The 21,375-nt window shown below is 35.6% G+C and overlaps 1 protein-coding gene across 3 annotated transcripts in view; it reads right to left on the bottom strand.

The window, feature by feature from the left end:
* The window catches only part of MTMR9 (myotubularin related protein 9), a 94,393-nt gene that overhangs the window by 30,106 nt on the left and 42,912 nt on the right, over nucleotides 1-21,375 (bottom strand). For all 3 annotated transcript variants that reach the window (XM_045880106.3, XM_064585314.1, XM_054508681.2), the window contains 2 exons: nucleotides 11,607-11,715; nucleotides 9,066-9,191 (listed from right to left, as the gene is read on the bottom strand). In XM_045880106.3, coding sequence (XP_045736062.1) covers nucleotides 9,066-9,191; nucleotides 11,607-11,642 — 162 coding nt within the window. In that variant the 5' untranslated portion in view covers nucleotides 11,643-11,715. The remainder of the gene's footprint in view (nucleotides 1-9,065; nucleotides 9,192-11,606; nucleotides 11,716-21,375) is intronic.

A 21,375-nucleotide genomic window follows, 5' to 3' on the forward strand; every position in this document is an offset into this window, starting at 1 on the left:
ACTATTAGCTCTTGAATTTCACGACCAGGCATTACTTATTTATTTCCTACTCTGGAGAATGGTATGATCGTCCACTGACCTGCAATACCACTTTCTGGCATATATTAAGTTTCCATACATAGAGGGCTCTCTATTCTGTCCCACTGGTTTATTTGTAGTAAGTCCCATAGCTTTTAGAATAGACTTGACATTTAGTAGGCTAAGTCTCCTCCTCCCTCTTTTTTTTTTGCTCTTCAAGAGTACCTGGGCTCCTCTCAGTCCTCTGCTTCTCTGTGCAACTTTTATCAAATTTCATGTAAAAACCCACAGCAGTTTTAACAAGACTACACTGACTCTACAGATTCATTTGAAGACAATTACATCTTTAAAATATTCAGTCTCCTTGTCCATGAGCACAGTGTCTCCTACCTTTTTAAAGCTTTCTTAATTTTTTCAATAAAGTTGTATAATTCTCTCAGTAAAAGCCTTGCATATCTTTTCTTTGATATATTCATAGAAACCTTATATTTTTGTTGCATTTTAGTTGTTTTCAAAATTGTGGTTGGTGTAGAGAAATGCTTACAATCTCAAGATTCTTTCAGCTTCCTGCGTACACAAGCATATAAGCAACAATGACAGTCTTGCTTCTTTCATTTCAATCCTTGTACTTCTTATTTTTCCTTCTTGTCTTACTGAACAAGCAAGGAGTAGTGGTTGGTGGGCATCTTGTCTCATTCTTGAACTTAAGGGAATAATATGTTTTGTATGTTTTTGTTTTGGGTGGCTTTATCAGATTTACCAGGTAGCACTTATCAGATTATGTAAATTCACTTCAAATCCAATTCTGCCAAGAGCTTTTATCAAGAATAGATGTTTAGTTCTATCCTATTGGGTTTCTTTTCTATTTTAATTTTATTACACCATTTATGTAATTTGTCTTTCCTCTCTAATTTTGTGATATTCTCTTTGCCTTACTATTTAATAGCTATACTACAACACATTAAGTAAAGATTTCTTTTTTATTGTCTTGCATGGTGTTTGCTGAGACACTTTAATCTAAGAGCTTGTGACTTTCATGGATTCTGGAGAACTCTAGACCATTACCTATTTAAATAGTGCCTCTTCCATTTTCTCTATTATCTTCTTCCTGAACTCCCATTTAATAAATGTTGTTGGGTCTCCTCCCTGTATTATCCATGCATATCTAAATTCTCTTATCATTTTTCCCATCTTCCTTGTTTCTCTGCTCTGTACTCTGAGCAATTACTTCAGATCTATATTTCGGATCATTGATTCTCTTTGTTTCTAATCAGCTACTTAACTTTAAGTTTTTTCTCTTCTTTTTAATCAACTTTGAGATTTTATTATTTGTATGAAAAATAAACTAGATCCATTTAGAGTGCATGATTTCCTGAGTCTTTGACAGTTGTATACACCCACGAAACCACCCCACCACAATCAAGATAACAAACATTTCAATCATCTCCCACAAAATCCCACGTGTATTTTTGTAATCTGTATCTTCCCCTCCACATCCCAAACTAGGAAGTCATTAATCTGCTTTCAGTCACTTTCGGTGTTTATCTAAAAAATCTTTGCCTAATCCAAGGTCATAAAGGTTTTCTCCTGTGTTGTCTTCAAAAAGTTTCACAGTTTTAGCTCTTATTTCATCCATATATAGGTCTACACTTATACCAATAGGGTATAGCTCTTATTTCATCCAATAGGGTATTAGCTCTTATTTCATCCATGTATAGGTCTTCCTCATACCACAGTCTCTTGATTATTATAGCTTTATATTAAGTTTTAAAATCAATGCAAGTAAATCATTTATTTTTTTGAAGTTGTTTTGGCTATTCTAGTAACTTTGCATACTCACATACATTTTAGGATAGCTTTGTCAATTTAAACAAAACAGCTATTGGAATTTTGAGAGGATCTGCATTGAACCTATAAATCAATTTGGAGACAACTGTCATCTTTTTAAAAAAATTTCATTTATTTATTTGAAAGAGAGAGAGAGAGAGAGCACAAGCGGGGGAGAGGGGAGCGGCAGAGGAAGAGGGAGAAGCAGGCTCCCCGCTGAGCAGAGTGCAACATGGGGCTTGATCCCAGGACCCCAGGTATCATGACCTGAGCCGAAGGCAGACGCTTAACTGACTGAGCCACACAGGCACTCCAGAGACAATTGTCATCTTAATGAGAGGTCAGCAAACAATAATCTGCAAGCCAAATCCAGCCTACTGCCCATTTTTATAAATAAAGTTTTACTGGAACATAGTACTACCAATTCATTGATGTGTTATCTATTGCTGTTTTCATGCTACAACAGCAGAGTGGTACAGTTGTAACAGAGACTGCATGACTCACAAAGCCTAAAATATTTACTTTGTTGTCCACTACATAAGTCAGCCCACTACTGATCTTTTTTTTTTTTTAAAGATTTTATTTATTTACTTGAGAGAGAGAATGAGAGAGAGCACATGAGAGGGGGGAGGGTCAGAGGGAGAAGCAGACTCCCTGCTCAGCAGGGAGCCTGATGTGGGACTCGATCCCGGGACTCCAGGATCATGACCTGAGCCGAAGGCAGTTGCTTAACCAACTGAGCCACCCAGGCGCCCAGCCCACTACTGATCTTAACCATACCGTCTTCTAATCCATGAACATGGTATATCTCTCATTTATTTAGATATCTTTAACTTCTCTCTGCAATGTTTTGTGTTTTCCAGTGCACAGAATCTGCACTTCTTTTGTTAAATTTATTCCCAAGTATTTTATTCATTTTCAGACTCCTTGTTGCCAATACAATTAGTTTTGGTATATTTATATCGAACAACCTTGCTTATGAGTTGTAAGTATTTTATTGATTTCTACTCTTATTTTTATTATTTCATTCTTTCCAGTTACTTTGTTCTTTTTTTCATAGCTTAAGTTGGTGATTTTGGACCTTTTCTCCTTTTTTAATCTAAGCATTCTAAAGCTGTAGGTTTCTCTTTAAACACTGCTTTAGCTGTATCCCACATATTTTGATGATGCATTTTTATTATCATTCAGTTCAAACTATTTTCTCATCTCCTTTATGATTTCATTTTTGACTCCCAGATTATTTACAAGTATTTTGTTTAATTTAGGATATTCTACTAAAAAAACTAATTACCTTAGTTTACTGATTTCTAATTTAACTTCTTTGGACCTAGAGATTATACTTTGTATGCTTTCAATCTTTTTAATATTGAAATTTATTTAATAGCCCTGCATTCAGTCTCTCCTGGGGAACATACCATGTGCTCTTGAGTACTATATCTTATACAGAAGTTGTGACTAGCATTCTACAAATATCAGTGTTGTTCAAATCTTCCATGTCTTGTTTTGTTGTTGTCTAGTTGTTGTTTTTAGCCTAGTTGTTCTATTAATTGCTGTGTTAACAATCTCATACCATGATCAAGAATTACTTATTTCTTCCTAACTTCTATCAATTTTTATTATTAGGCACATATATATATAGTTATATCTTCCTAAAAATTTTATTATTATGGAATGACCCTTTTTATTTGATGATATTTTGTCTTGAAATCTTTTTTTTTTAACTCCTTAATTAATGCAGCTACTTCTGTTTTTTTATCCACCGCATATTTTCCCATTTATTTATTTATTTTTCAATCTATGTCTTCATATTCAAAATGCATCTCTTGTACACAGCTTGTATTTGGATCTTGCCTTCTTTTTTTCTTTATGTCAGTCTGACGATCTTTGTCTTTCAATAGGAGTCTTTAGCTCATTGATACTAAAATAGTTGTTGATACTGCTGAAATAGAGTTTAACATTTATTTTCTGTTTATCCCTTCAGTTTTTATTCCTATTTTTTCTTTCCCACCTTCTGTCAGATTTAAATACTTTTTAGAATTGCATTTTAATGTACATATTAACTTTTAATTTATACCTCTTCCCATTTTTAAAAAAAGGATTGCTCTAGGATAGTGGTTCTCAACCAGGGATGATTTTGCATAGAGGTAACATCTGGCAATGTGTAGAGACAACCACAGGTTGGGGGGAGGAGAATTCTACTGGCATCTAGTGGTGTGAAAGATGCTGCCAAATATCCCACAATGCACAAGACAGATTCTCTCAACAAAGAATATAACTGTACAAGTATATTTATCCATTCAGCCACCCCACACCCAATCACCTTTAACATTATAGTTTCCATATTTAATATGTCTAAATACACTATAAACACCACAAAGGCAATGCTGTAGTCTAAATAGTCATGTATATTTTAAAGACATTAAAAAGGAAAAAAAAATAGCCTGTTATATTTACCTAGGTATTTAGCATTTCCAATATTCTTCAATAATTCTAAATATTCAAGTTTCCCTCTGCTATTATTTCCCTTCAGTCTGAAAAACTTCCTTTAACATTTCTTATAGTAAAGGTCTCTTGGCAATAAATTCTTAGTTTCCTTTTATCTGAAAATGTTGTTTCACCTTCCTTCTTGAAAGATATTTTCACCACATACAAAACTCAAGGTTGGCAAGTTTTGTTCCTTTCAGCACTTTATAGTTTTCTCTTCTGGTTGCCAGGATTTCTGATGAACAGTCCACACTCATTTGACTGTTGTCTCTGTGTATGTAATGTTTGGTTTTTACCTGGCAGCTTTCAAGATCTCTTCACTGTTGCTCTTTGACAATTTAACTACCACGTGCCTATGCAGTGTTTTCTTCTCATTTATCCTGTCTGGGGCTTGCTGAACTTTTTGAATTTGTATCATTCCTCAAATTTGGAAAGTTTTTGAACATTATTTTTTAAAATATATTTTCTACCTTATTCTCTCTAGTCTCTCCTTCTGGTTCTCCAATTACACATATGCTAGACATTCTGATATGTTCCACAGGTCCCTGAGGCTCTGCTTATTTTACTATAACTTATCCCCTCCCCCTTCTTTCTACAAAATAATTTCTATTGCTCTAATTTCAAGTTCATTGGTTCTGTTTTCTGTCACCTCTTCTGCTTTTTAACTCCTCCAGTGAATTTTTAATTTCAGATATAATTTTCAAAAAGTTCTAAGAGTTCCATTTGGTTCTTTCTGTATTTTCTATTTCTCTGTTGGTATTTCCTATCTTTTCTTTGGTTAAAGTCCTTGTGTGATGGGTGCCTGGGTGGCTCAGTTGGTTGGGCATCTGCCTTTGGCTCAGGTCATGATCCTAGGGTCCTGGGTTTGAGCCCTGATGTCAGGCTCCCTGCTCAGTGGGGAGTCTGCTTCTGCTTCTCCCTTTCACTCTGCTCCCCCTGCCCAGCCCCGCCCCACACTCCCTTGCACATGCTATCTCAAATAAATATTAAAAAAAAAAAATCCTTGTGTGATAATTTAAACATCTGAGTCACCCTGGGGTTGGTACTTGCCAACTTTTTCCTTCAGAATGGGTCACAATATCTTAGCTCAATTTTAGACTGTATCCTGGACATTGCAAATGTTATGCTGTGGAAGCTCTGCATTCCATTATACTCCTCTGAAGAGAGTTAATGTTTTTTGTTTTAGTAGGCAATTAACTTTGTTAGATTTAAATTGCAAACTCTGTTAACACCTGTGGTGCAACACAGCTCAGCTCTTGATTCTGACTGATCTCAGTCTGCTTCATGCAAGCACCACTCATGATCAGCTAGAGGTTCAAGGTTGTATACCACAAAATCAAGGTTCCCCTTCTCTAGCTCTCTGGTTGCCCCAAGACTTTCACCTGGTTCCTCCCACCAGACAGAAAGTGAGCTTTCAGTTGGAATGTTAGCGTTTCCACATTATCAATGCCACAACTATGATGACCTCAGGACAAAGCCCCCCAAATAGGAATTTCATTCTGCCATTCATTTTCTCTACACTTTGACCCCCTCCCAAATATGCTGCTTTCTGTTCAATTACCAGGGCTTTCAGGTGGTAGTTTTTTTGTGTTTTATTTATAGTTTGTCACTAATCTCTGCAGGAGATCTTCTCAGATAGGAGCTACTCAATCATAAGCAGAACCTTATCACCTTTTTTATATATAATTTCAAAAGTAGTAGATTGAGGGAGTACAGATATATTGTGTATGACTATTTCAACAAAGTACCTAAAATAATCTTTCATGATATCCTAGAATAAAAGCATGCTTAAAGTAGGAGAAACTTTAAAGATCAGTTTTGTTCAACACTTTCATTTTGTAGACATGGAAACTGAGTCCCAAAAAGTCAAGCAGCCAATAACATATCAGGGATGCAACACAAGATATCTTGATAGCTAGTTTTAGTACTGTCCTCTCAATACCACACATCTCTTTTGGACATAATAATGAAGTGGGGACTGGCTATTATAAAGTTTTTCAGATGGTAAAAAAACAAAACACCTTACTCAAAGAATACTGATTAAGTGACAGAGGTGTAACCTGGCAGAGGATTTCTAATGATATAAAAGGCCTTACTACCCTTTTGCCCTGTCCTGAGTAAATACACACCTACATTCATTTACTCAACAAATATTTACCGTTTGCCTATCATGTGTTAGCAATACAGTAGGAAACAAGAATGACATGGTTCCCGCCCTTGTAAAGTTTATACCTAGCAGCTTACATTCTAGCCCAGGAAAGAGACAACAATGAATAAGAAGTTTTGCACACTGTTGACTCCCTCCTACTTGAAACTCACTCTTCCCTTGGATTTTTCCTCCATTCACCTCTTAAACGGTTCAATCCTTGGCATCCTTTTTACTTCAGATGCTTTCCTTAGGCAATCTCGGTCTCTCCTCATGGTTTCCACAGTGTATGTGCTGATTACCCTCAGTTTTTCATTTTTAACACAGACCTCTCAAATAAGCTCTAGACTATCTCTTGTAGATATTCAATGACATGTACCATACAGGCCCTTTGAATTGCCATCACCCAAACTGAACTTAACTCATTCCCTTTAAACACCTTTCTCTTTCTGTTTTTCCCATCTCAATGGTATATCTTAGATACCATTGTCTGTTTTACCTTTCACATCCAGTGAGTGGGTCACCAATGCCTTTTAATTCTACTTTATGAATCTTTCTGCACTATATCCAACCATCTTCTTTATATTATTCCAGTAGCTTCTTCAAGGAGTTTCTTAGCATTTTGCATCAGAATTGATTTTCTATAACACAAATCTAATAATGTCATTTTCCCTGTGCCTTGTGGATACTTTCGTCAGCACTTATTTCACTGTACTTGATTACTTAAATAACTGTTAGACTTTGAACAAATGGAAGGAAGGAACCATGCTTTGCTCATCTTAAATTTCCATCATCTAGTAATAGTACCTAAATACCTCAAACAAGGCATTAAAGATTTCTCATTACATCTGTGGATCACAAAATTTGCAGGAAAATACCAGAACTTCAAATATACAAATTGCTTAAATAATTAGCTAAACCAAAAAGAAAATGCCTACTAGGAAAAGTATTGAATCTAAATAAAAATTAGTAAGTAAATACAATAACAAAAACATAGGGCAGATCCCTTAGTAACACATATGAGAAGATGTATAAATTTTAGTTTATTTCATTAGTAACTTAATGCTCAAAAAAGCTAATGCACCTTTAAGCTGCCTTAAAGTCTCAGTAATAGTTCCAATCTATGCCAAGTGGTATGGGCATAGCCATATTTTAAGAGAATAAATGACAAACTGAAGGCCTTGCTGGGAAGAGCAACCAGGAGAGTGTGCGGCCCTGAGGTCACAGTTGTTGGAAAAAGTTGAAGTAAATACTGATATTTAATCTGCAGAAAAGAAAACTTAATGGGGACATAAGAGTTCCTAATTTGAAGAAGAGTTCATGGTAGAGGAATAAGATAAGTTGAATAACACAAGGTAACATCAGAAATATTGGCTCTATGTACAGGGAAACAGAGGTCAGCTCAGAATTAGAGCTGTCCCCAAATGGGACACCATTGTGCTTTTGCAAATTCTCCCACCCTAAGATTTCAAGCAGAGGCTAAACGACCACATCATGGATGTTTTTAGCATAGGGGATTTCTGCACAGAATAGGAGACTGATTGGTTGACCTGTAGAATGCAGACTTAGACTGGTTCGCTTATGGCACCTAACTCCAAGATAAATCATGGGCAGGTCATTTATACAGACAGTTTTGGGTACCCAAACAAATCATCCAGACATCTCCCTTCCTGATCACCACGTGACTGCCATTTTCCACCTAGGAAATAATTCTTCTAAGGTAACCGTTGGTGGTAGCTGATAATAGTACCGATAACAGTACTTAACTGCATAAAGTATCATGCATTTAAGAATGTTTACTATGCAGTTTTTAACGCAATAAAAACACTAAACTTAAGTGTAAATACAGGTAGTTATCCATGAACTATATAAAAATGCCCCATACAATAAGAATGTGAACTTCCTGTTCCTTTATCACTTCGCTGACATGGACATCTTTATTCTTTAAATTACATAGACTCTGCTCCCTATTTCTTGACACCCCCTCCCCCCCAAAACCAGGGCCCATTTACATAGGTGTGATGGAAGAAGAAAGAAGTAAAATTGAGAAGAATAAGAAAATCTGGTTCTAGTGACCTGGTCTTAATAACCCAAATTATAAAAACACAAAAATTATCCCACAGAAACAAATATGGTCTATGTTTCTCTAATGCTATCTTAAGCACACAGTGGGTTCAACAGACTTTTTTGGGATGGCTCAGAACCTAATTACTACATACAAAGTTGTTTCTATGGAGACGCTTTTAAAACAATCAACAATGAACTCAAAACATGTCAGGACTATCTTTATGAAGATCTTAATGTTTTACCAATGTCATTTTCAAAATTAAAAAAAGTAACATCTGGAATACACTGAAGAAAAAAGTTACATCTGAAATCCACTAGAAGAAAAATCCCTTGAGCTGAGCATTGAAAACAAACTGTGCAAATCCCTGAATGGCAGAAGCTGCAGTACTAACCGCTAACAAAATCTCTTTTAGGCATGGGTAAGCCAACAACACTTTATTAGTCATCAAAAGGAAGGGATCATTTCACAAGTAAGGTATTAGATTATTTCTTGTTACACATAGTTGTCTCAAACATTACTCACAGCTGAAGAGTAGAGTTCAAACTCTTGCTCAGGAAGGAAAGAATGCCAGCCATCTTCTATCACTTCAAACATGGGCCGGTAAAAGAAAGGGTACATCAGAGTGATAGAGTCCAGGGTAGACAATGCCTAGGGCATAAAAAAGGAAACAAAAGAAAGATAAAGGAACATACTGCAATTTGAAACACTTTCTAACTGCCAAATTGGTATTAAACAAATACGGTCTAATAATGATGCACACCCAATATATTTTTCTCACATTGTATTTACCACTAGATACAATTATAGCTTACTGAAGCTAATTTCCATGCTTTTAGCATCTAACAAGGTACCTGGCACATAGCATACACTCAGTTAACACTTGCTGAATGAACAAAAGGACAAAAAAAGTGTGCACGCCTATTCTAGAAGAAAAATTAACTCAATTGACACCACTTTACAAAGCCTAATATAAAGGTCCAAATATTTCTGGGAATCAGAAAACAAACGGGTTTTGGTTAGAAAGCAACTGAGCCACCCAGGCGCCCACAACCACAATTTTAAATGCAAGTAGCAGGCACTTTAGCAGGTACTAAGCATTCATATTCTGACTTGTGATCACATACTATGTCACCAGAGACAGGACTTTTCCTTTAAACACATTAATGCTGAAAGAACTGAAAACATTTCAATTCCAAAAGACAGTGGAAACTACATAGAAGCTTCATCAGACTTCCTGCTACATTTTAGAAAACTGAGCAATTGCCAGTTATTCTTCCAACAGGATTCTATTTGTGGCAGCAGATTATATTAGGGTATATGGATTCTTGATTAGAAAGAATAGCTCAACTGTTTTATATAAGAAATTGACTTATTACTCCCAAGTCACGTCAAGATGTATACAGGAGGTGGGGAAGGAATTGGATACCAGGAAAAGGCAAGAGACCAGGTTCACGATGTATATTTACTATATTGTAAAACAATCAATAGAACATTCACTTCCTGAGCTCAGGGTTTCTATATATTCAGTTTCTTTATTTTTTTTTTAAAGATTTTATTTATTTATTTGACAGAGAGAGACACAGCGAGAGAGGGAACACAAGCAGGGGGAGTGGGAGAGGGAGAAGCAGGCTTCCCGCCAAGCAGGGAGCCCGATGCGGGACTCGATCCCAGGACCCTGGGATCATGACCTGAGCCGAAGGCAGACGCTTAACGACTGAGCCACCCAGGCGCCCCTATATATTCAGTTTCTAAAGTACTTTAGGTACTATATACAGCCAATTAAACAACTGATTAGTGTCAGATGTTAATGAAGCTAAATAAATGCAACCAGAAAGTGGGTAACAGGCTTTGCCCTATATTTCCTTTACCGTTATCCTTTACCGTATGCAACTTATATAACACCCACCAACCAGCTATCTCGTAAGTTATAAAAGGGATAAGAAGAAACATGTAGACTGGTCAGTGAAAATCCAAACCCACAACTGAAAAAAAAAAAAACCAAAAACATGCTCAAATGAAATGGGTCAGTAGCATTCCACTGCCCAAACAGCAGGACAGTGTTTCAATTTAACAGCCTAGAAACCACAGTGCGTTTCTTACCCATGTTAACAAATTTGGCCAAATCAACGTTACTACATCACTTCCAAATGACAAGATATGTAGTCAGCTCATCTTCTCATTTCCTCTAAGTAAAACTTAGCAAAGGCAGAAAGTAAACCAGTTCCATGCCATTTTTCTCAGCACAACAGTTGTTTTATTTCTCTATTCTTGTTTAAAAACCAAACAAGATCCTAATGACAGATTTTTAAACCTTTCTGCCTCCTTTTAATAGTTAAGTCAATAGCATTTGTTTTGGATACAAAGACCAGATTAGTCAAAGACCAAAGGAAAAAAAAAATCAATGTATCTATAATTATCTAGAAAATACTATAAACATAAAGTTAATTGCTATAATTTAGTGGCAATGATTTAAAACAATGCAATTTAAAATTTGAGTGTAAACCAAAATAGTTGGTTTGAATGGGGAAGAAAATGGTGTGAGCTCCTCCATTTAAATATTAAATTATCCAAGTAAAATGTCTATTATTTGGAATCTAAGCAGATACTCAATATTGTTGATACAAATATAAAACAAACACACCCTGTCTTAAGCAAACCTGATGTATGGAAAATTCAGGCTTACTAAAGACAAACAAAAGACTATAATTATTGGTGATAATTGCTTACTTTTATAAAAGAAATAACTTTTTAGAAAAGCCTTACCATATATACATACAATGGACTATTATTGAGTCTTAAAAGAGAAGGAAATCCTGTCAAATGCTACAACAAGTGAGGCTGGAGGAATAAGTAACACTAAAAACTGTTATAAGTCAATAAAATCCTATTACATTCCTGTAACAATGCATCAGGGTGAGGCTTTTCCTGTCAATTTTCAATATGTGAGTCACAGAACATGACCAACTATCTACTAAAAAAGCATATGAGCTATACTGAGTCAGAATATAAGGTTCTTCCTTATTACTATTTATTTTCATCAGATTTTGCTTCTGAAATATTTACCTCAATGGAACTGGCTATATTCAAACATTCTTCCATTCCAGGAATATCCAACTGAATTATTCGAAAATCTTTACATTTTATGATGATGGTACCCAGTGGTCCTACAAACCTGTAAAAAATTACAAATTATGCTTAGGAACATATATATTTCTATCTTTAAACATATGATTATTTCCAAATAATAATAAAAATAGATAAATCTTTTTTTTTCAATAAAAAAAGAATGTAATTGTAATTACCATCTATATTCAACTTTCTTCTCCCCAATTAGTCTAATTAAGGAAGAGTCAAGACTGTGTTATTAAAATGTGAGCCATAAATTACATTAAATACATATACTTAAAAATTTTCAAATTCATAAAGTAATTCGTACTAGGCCAACTCTTTTAATGAAGATTATTTGGGGCCTTACTTCATAGAGAAAAAAAAATCTGTAATTAATGTGTTAAGTGTTCATATAGCATAGGAAAATACTTCATTTCAGATTTTACTTAACTTCTAAGCTTGTAGTAGTTGATTTTAAATATAAATATCTCTTTTTCAGTCTTTAAAAACTATGAACTTACAATATCTATTCTAAATAAATGCCATATCTACTCATAAAAAAGTTTTGTATTGGTAAATTTTGTACAAATGTAATTTTACCTTAATTGGAATTTTTGTCTTCCTTTTATTACTGTTGCTTTGTCTACACTTGCTGACAGCTCTGAGTTTTCTTTTGCTTTGCCACTGGTTGGCTCCTTTCTTTTCCATTAATACTTCTGAGTATTCCCTAAACTAGGAATTCTTAGATTGACCAAATGCTATTCATTTTACTTACATTTTGCCCAGTTTAGAAAGACAACTCCTACAGCTATTCTTCCTGAGCTCCATCTCAAATTGAGTTAAGCATCCCTATGCCTCACATCACTGCATTGTTAATTTGGACAGGCAAACATTATCAGCATGGGTCAAATCCTAATAAAGATAATTCTACCAGACATCCACAACCTATCAACACATTGGAATGTCTCTTATAAAATTTATTCAGAAAACTCACACTCTTGGCACTTCTACTTCTGGCAAAGGTAGAACAACAGGGACCATATTTACCCTCCCACCTGAAACAACCAAAATTAACTGGACAAAATATAAAAAAGAACTGTTTTCAAGACACTGGACGTCAAGCAACAAAGAACAGAGATCTCTGGGAGATGGGAAACAGGTGAATCTTACAATTACCCCAGTTTATGGTTTTGAGAATTTCTAGGCTACAGGAGGGGGAATCTGGAGGGGGGCTTATAGTCTGAGGAGAGCATCTATATTAGAAAAGAAAGTTTCATATTAGTGACTTCAGATTCCACTATGCTGAAAAAAGAAGAGCAAGTCAAATTCAAAGCAGAAGAAATTAAATAAAGATCAGAACCAAAATCAATGAAATAGAAAAAAGGAAATTATAGGGAATAATAAAAGCAATGATGATTGCTTGAAAATAATAAAAGCAATAAAGCACTAGCCAAAGTGATCAGGAAAAAAGAAAGTCAGTCTCAATTTACCAATATCAGAAATGAGGGAAATGAGAATCACTACAGATTGTATGGCATTAAAAAAATAAGGAGGGGCACCTGGGTGGCTCAGTCGTTAAGCATCTGACTTCGGCTCAGGTCATGATCCCAGGGTCCTGGGATCGAGCCCTGCATTGGGCTCGCTGCTAGGCGGGAAGCCTGCTTCTCTCTCTCCCACTCCCCCTGCTTGTGTTCCCTCTCTCACTGTGTCTCTCTGTCAAATAAATAAATAAAATCTTAAAAAAAAAAAAAAAAGGAAATACTACGAATAACTTTATGCCAATAAATTCCACAGGATAAATTGATATGGACTAATTCCTCAGAAGACACAAACTCAAGAAGAACATAATTAGTTCTATAGCTATTAAATAAACTGAAATTTTCATGAAAATCTTCCCCACCAAAAAACCCTCCAGGCCTACGTGGCTTCACTGATGAATTCCATTAAACATTTAAGGAAAATATACTATCAATTCAAGACAAACCCTTCCAGAAAGCTGAAGAAGAGGCATTTATCAACTCATTCCATGGGGCCAGCATCACCCTAATACAAAAACCAAAGACATGATAAGAAAACTATAGACCAATATCCCTCATGAACCCAGGTGCAAAATTTCTAAACAAAATATTAGCAAATTAAATCCAACAATTTATAAAAAGGATAATATATCATGGACAGTTGGGGTTTATCATTTGAAAATCAAAGCAATTCATCATATTGCCAAACTGAAAAAGTAAAACCATATATATGTTCATTGCAATAGATACAGAAAAAACATTTGGCAAAATTCAACATCTATTCCTGATCTTAAAAAACAAAAACAAAGAAAACCCCACTCTCAGCAAACCAGGAACAGAAGGAAACATCTTCAACCTGATAACAGCATTTACCAAAAGAAAGCAAAACCAAAACCAACAAAACACACCTACCACTAATCGCAGACTTAATGGTGAAAGACTAAATACTTTTTCACTAATATTAGGAATAACAGAGATGTCTGCTTTCACCCCTTCTATTCATCACTGTACTGACAGTTAATAGCCAGTGCAATGAGTCAAGAATAAATGGCATCCAGATTGGAAAAGAAGAAATAAAACTGTCTCTAGTGGCAGATGACATGATTGCCTATTTAGAAAAGCTAATGAAAAATACAAAAAAACTATTAGAATTAAAAAGTGAGGTTAGTAAGGCTGATGGATATAAATTCAATACACAAAAATCAATAGTAGTCTATATACTATTGCAACAATTGTTTAAAATACTCAGGACTTGGTTTTTATTCAGGATGGTAAGGCTGATAGATCAGGAGATGACTGTCATTGAAAAGACAGTTTGTGACTCACTGTTCTCAAAGGGGGGTGCACACTATGTCATACAGGGCCACATGGGGAAGGATCAGGTCAGTCAGGAGGCAGACAGTGCAAGAGGAAAGCATGGGCCAGAATTTTTACTGTGACGTTTCATAGAAAGGAATGGGAAAGGCAGGGTAGGTGAGCTGAGCAAGTTTAGGATTAGATTGTTTGAATAATTTTGTCAGGCTCTGGGTTATACAGGTGATCCCTAGTTGTCTGTACCTGGCCCTGGAATAATTTAGGAGAGGAGAAGAGTAGTCCTGACTGCAGAAGCCTGAGGAGAGGAAGCAGATAAGCGTATGGACTTAAGATCGGCTGATGTGCATATCAAAGGTGTGCTTGCAGGCAAGTTTCCCCGCTCTTTCTAGTAAATAGCTAACCCTGAGAGGAGGCAGTCCCTCTCCAGGTCTGCAAGGCCTGAAGACATCAATGTATCAAAAATATAGAACGTAAAAAACATGACTAATACAAAAGTAATTAGGAATTGAAATTTTAAAAATACCATTTGAAAAGAGCATCCAAAAATGTGTAATAAATGGGGGAAACCTGCAAAAGATGTCTCAGATCTGTAAGTGAAAACTATAACACATTGTTGAAAGAAACTAAAGACCTAAATAAAATGAATGGAGAGATATACTTTGTTCATGGGACAGAAGATTTAATATTAAGATATCAGATGTCAACTCTCACCAAATTCATTTATCAACAGATTCAACACAATTCCAATCAAAATCACACAGGCTTTTTTTTTTTTTTTAGAAATTAACAAGCTGATTCTAAAATTCATATGGAAATGCAAATGACCTTAAGTAGACAGAACTTTTTTTTTTTTTTAAAGATTTTATTTATTTATTTGACAGAGAGAGACACAAGCGAGAGAGGGAACACAAGCAGGGGGAGTGGGAGAGGGAGAAGCAGGCTTCCCGCCGAGCAGACAGCCCGATGCGGGGCTCGATCTCAAGACCCTGGGATCATGACCTGAGCCAAAGGCAGTCGCTTAACCGACTGAGCCACCCAGGTGCCCCAACAGAACAACTTTTAATAAGAACAAACCTGCATAGCTAACACTACATAATTTCAACTTAATATGAAGCTACTGTAGGGGTACCTGGTGGCTCAGTTAGTTAAGCACCTGACTCTTAATTTCAGCTTAGGTCATGATCTCAGGTTTGTGAAATCAAACCCCAAGTCAGGCTCTGTGCTCAGCAGGGAGTCTGCTTCTCTCCCTCTCCCTCTACCTGTCCCCCCACCACCATCCTGCACTCACATGCTCTCTCTCTTTCTCTAAAATAAATAAACAAATCTTTTTTAAAAAGCTACTGTAATTAAGACTGTGGTAATGTAACAGCACCAAGATAAACAGATCACTGGGACAGAAAAGAGAGTCTAGAAATAGTTCTACTTATATATGGACAAAGGTGCAAAGACAATTCATTGAAGAAGGGGCACAACAATCAGATATCCATATACAATATACACACATATATGTATACCATAAACCATATATAAAAAGTAACTCAAAATGGATCATACATCTGAAGATAAAACCTAGAGCTATAAAACCCCCGGAAGAAAACATGAGTAAAAATCCTTGTGACCTTGGGTTAGGCAAAGCTTTCTGAGATAAGACACCACAACCTCAATCTATAAAAGAACTGATAAACTGGGCTTCTTCAAAATTTAAATCATTTGCTCTTTGAAAGATACTGTTAAAGAGAATGAAAAGACAAACCACAGACTGAGAGAAAATATTTGCAAATCTTATTTAATAAAAGACTTGTATCTAGAATATATGTTTTTAAAAAAACGCTCAAAACTCAATAAAGGAAAGGATCTTGGAAGATGGTGGAGTAGGAAGCACCAGGAATCTTTCTCCCCACCTAGACAACAATTTCACTGGCATGATCTGTTTAATGTGATAATTTTGTAACTCTAGAGTCTATTAAGGCTTGTAACTTCCAGGGGGAAGACTTGAATGATAAATTTTGGATAAATTCAGCTCTTAGCAAAATAGCAGCTACATATCCTAGCCATGTGACGGGCAGCTATGCACATGTTCCTGGAGCAGCTTACGCACAGCCCAAGTTGGGCAAAGACACTGTCCTCCAAGTATCAGAAAAAAGATCCTGTCTTCCAAATATTAGGGATCTGTGCTCTGATCACAGACTGCTGCTTCTGATCACAGAAGTGTGAAGGCCAGCAGCCATTGTTGCAAGCCCCTCCCCCACAAGTGATATCCAGGGAATTGAAAGGCCAGTCCCCTTACCCCTCCCTATCCTCATTTCATTTTTCACTTTTCTCCTTTCAGGAGACAGACATTAGAGACTAGGACATTCAGAACAATTACATATATGAGGAAAATTAGGACTGCAAATGCCCAGGGAAAAGCTCAGAAAAGAGCTATTATATGACCTTAAATTTACACTTCAGGCTGATCCCCGGCATACAGAAAACTTACAACAATAACAACAATAATAATTATTATAATAAGCAAATAACAATTATTAAAAAAAAAAAAACACACCAAAAAAACTAAAAAAGCAAACCCTGGGGAAGGGGAAGCATCTGATTTCCAGAATCAGTCACCACGTTATTAGATCAAATGTCCAGTGTTCAACAACAACAAATCACAAGGCATACAAACAAACAGGAAAGTATGGGCCATTCAAAGGAAAAAAATACATCAACAGAAGCTTTCCCTGAAAAAGACCTGATGGCAGATATACTCAACAATGATTTTAAAACAATGGTCTTAAAGATGCTCAAAGAACTAAAGGAAGATGTGGAGAAAGTCAAGAATGTAATGTGTGAACACAATGGAAATATCAATAAAGAGAGAAAACCTCAAAGAAACAAACAAACAAAAAATGCTGGGGCTGAAAAGTGCAATAACTGAAATGAAAAATTCACTAGAGGGATTCAAAGGCAGATGTGAGCAGGCAGAAGAGAGCAGGCAGAAGAAAAATCAGTGAACTTGAAGATAAAATGGAAATTATTGGGTCTGAGGAACAGAAAGAGAAAAGATTGAAAAAAAGTGAATAGAACCTAAGGACCTATAGGATACCAACAAGAGAACCAACATACACATTGCAAGAGTCCCAGAAAGAGAAGAAAAAGGGACAGAGAGAATTATCTGAAGACATAATGGTGGAAAAATTCCCCAATTTGATGAAAGACATGAATATAAACATCCAAGAAGCTCAACAAACTCCAGGTAAGATAAACTCAGAGAACCACACCAAAACATATTTTAATCAACCTTTCAAAAGACAAAGAGATAATCTTGAAAGCAGCAAGAGGGAAGCGAATTGTAACATACAACAAGGAAACCACAATAAAATGATGAACAGATTTCACATCAGAAACTTTGGAGGCCAGAAAACAGTGAGCTGATATATTCAAAGTGCTAAAAGAAAAAGCTGTCAACTAAGAATCCTATATCCAGCAAAAGTGTCCTTCAAAAGTAAGGGAAAAATTAAGACATTCCTAGATAAACAAAAGTCGAGGGACTTATGACCACTAAAGCTGCCCTACAAGAAATGCTCAAGGGAGTTCTACAAGGTTAAATGAAAAGACACTAGGCAGTAATTTGAAGCTATGTTAAGAAATAAAGATCTCAAGAAAGGTAAATACATGGGTGGTTATAAAAGCTAATATTATTGTAACAATGGTTTGTAACTGTACTTTTTTTTTTTTTTTTTTTTTTTTTTTTTAAGATTTTATTTATTGGGGTGCCTGGGTGGCTCAGTTGGTTAAGCAACTGCCTTCGGCTCAGGTCATGATCTTGGAGTCCCGGGATCGAGTCCCTCATCGGGCTCCCTGCTTGGCAGGGAGTCTGCTTCTCCCTCTGACCCTCCTCCCTCTCATGCTCTCTGTCTCCCATTCTCTCTCTCAGATAAATAAGATTAACACACTTAATCTTTAAAAAAAAAAGATTTTATTTATTTATTTGAGAGTGAGAGAGAATGAGAGACAGAGAGCATGAGAGGGAGGAGGGTCAGAGGGAGAAGCAGACTCCCTGCCAAGCAGGGAGCCCGATGAGGGACTCGATCCCGGGACTCCAAGATCATGACCTGAGCCGAAGGCAGTTGCTTAACCAACTGAGCCACCCAGGCGCCCTACTTTTTGTTTTCTACATGATTTAACAAATATATTCAAAGAAAGAATATTAGTAGTATTAAAGCTATTATTACTGTAACTTTTATTTATAACTCCAAATTTTGTTTACTACATAATTTAAGAGACTAATGCATTTACAAGAATTATTAGTTTATGTTTGGGGGCATACAATGTATTAAGATATAATTCTGTGACATTAACAATGAAAAGCAGTAGGGACAGAGCTATAAAGGAGCAAACTTTTTGTATGTTATTGAAGTTAAACTGGTATAAATTCAAACTAGAGTGTATAACTTTAGGATGTTAAGTGTAATCTCCATGGTAATCACAAAGAAAACAGATATAGGATATACATAAAGGTAAATGAGAAAGGAATTTAAACATTTCACTACAAAAAATCAACTACATACAAAACAGAACATTAAGGGACAAAAAAGCTATAAGGCATAGAGAAAACAAACAGCACAGTAACAGAAGTCCCTTCTTAACAATAATTACTTTAAACGCAAATGGATTAAAAAAACCATCCAATCAAAAGACAGAGATTGGCAGAATGAATAAAAACACATGATCCAACTATATGCTGTCTTACAAGAGACTCAAGATCCAAAGACACAAATGAGTTAAAAGTGAAAAGACAGGAAAAAAAAAAAATTCCATGCAAACAGTAACCAAAAGACAGCAGGTGAGGTTATACTAATATCAGACAAAGTAGACTTTAAATCAAAAATGGTTACAAGAGACAAGGAAGGACATTATATACTAATAAAAGATTCAATACAGCAAGCAGATACAACAATTATAGATAATTACACACTTAACTACAGGCAATCAAAATATATGAAGCAAAAACTGACAGAACTGAAAGAAAAAATAGTTCTACAATAATAGTTGGAGACTTTAATACCCCATTCATGATAATGGCTAGAACAATCAGACTGAAGATAATTAAGCAAACACTTAACACAATAAACTAACTAGATATAACAGACATATACACACTAGCTACCCAACAACAGAGTACACATTCTGCTCAAGTGCTCCAGGACAGACTGTATGTTAGGCCACAAATCAAAGTCTCAGTAGATTTAAAAAGATAGCTATCTTACAAAGTATCTTCTCTGAACACAATGGGATGAAGTTAGAAATCTACAACAAAAGGAAAACTGAAAAATTCACAAAATTATGGAAATTAACAATGCACTTTTAAACAACCAAGTGATCAAAGAAAAAAATCACATGGTAAATTAGAAAACTGAGACAAATGGAAACAAACACATTACAAAACCTATGGGACAGAGAGAAAGCTATACATATATGAAACCAATTGATATATGATGGATCAGTCAAGAATGGGTTACTAGATAATGGTATTAGGAAAACTGGCTTGCTACCTGGAGAAAAACACCTGAAACAAAGGTAGAATCCAAATGAATTAAAGACCTAAAAGTGAAGGGTAAAACTATAAAGCTAATATGGAAGAAAATGTAGAATTCATCCTAGTGATCTTGGGATAAGGAAGGACAAACAATAAAATAAAAAAGGCACAAACAATAAAGTAAAAAACTGATGAATTCTGAATTAAAATCAAGGCCTTCTGTTCAACAAAGAACACCACAGAAAAGTCAACAAATGGGTGAGAGACTAAGAGAAGACATCTAATGTCTAAGTAAAGAATTAAAACCTAGAGAGTATACAAGGAACTGGTGCAAATCAATGCTAGAAAGACAACAAAACCCAATTTTTAAAAGTGAGTCAAGAAACTCATAGAAAGGAAAAAAAATTAATTGAATTGCTAGTAAGTCTATACAGGGATACTTAGACTCATCAGTAATCAGAGAAATACAAATTAAAATAAAGATATTATTCATAGTCATCAGACTAGCAAAATTAAAAAAAAATAACAAAGGTTGGTAATAACGTGGTGGAAATAGGGACCGTGGTGGGAAGACCAAAGGGACTAGTCATTTTGGAGAGTTCTTAGCATTACTTGGTGAAGTGAATTAATTTTATGTTATCTGCTTTCCGCCTCGATCCCACCCTGGACACAATCTCAGAGAAATTCTTGTATAAGATGATAAGTGGACCCAAACAAGTATGTTTTTCAGTTATGTTGTGATAGCAGGGAGTTGGAAGTTATCTAGAGGGTCAGGTAAGTAAAATGTTGTAGACAATTTGGAATTCTATGCTGCAGTCAGAAGCAGTGAAATGGATGTACACACAGCAGTATGAAGAGTACTGAGTTAATGCTGAGAAACAGAAGATTTGTCTGCAACATAATCCTACCGGGGGAAATTAAACTCACACATGATAGTGCTATGTATTTTATAGGGATATACATATATCCACGGACAAATAGCAACACTTAACATACTTGCCTGCAGGGATTGAGGATAAGGTGGAAAATAGGGGTGAAAATTAGGGCTTGAAGAAGAATAAAATGTAAAAAAACAAGAAAACCTTGCAATGAATCAATCATGAAAATGACCAGTTCTCAACTGAGTAGGATCAACTCAACTTTCTACATCTGGGGTCCATGAAAAGAAAAATGTGTAACTGTAAAACTTACGTAAAACCTTGTGTGCTGAAAGATCTAATAAAATTGTATATGCAGTGCACATAACAGCATTCGATGAGCTTGTAAAGCATCACTCAAATAGAAGTTACGACTAGATATGAGAAGGGTTGTCATCCTCTACGTGATAGAACTGAGAGGTTCAGAGAGGTTAAGTGGCTTGCCCAAGGACACCTGT

The sequence above is a fragment of the Mirounga angustirostris genome, unplaced genomic scaffold (genome assembly GCF_029215605.1).
Source record: "Mirounga angustirostris isolate CCGP_5_RB_7025 unplaced genomic scaffold, mMirAng1.0.hap1 SCAF_2, whole genome shotgun sequence".
Lineage (NCBI taxonomy): Eukaryota > Metazoa > Chordata > Mammalia > Carnivora > Phocidae > Mirounga > Mirounga angustirostris.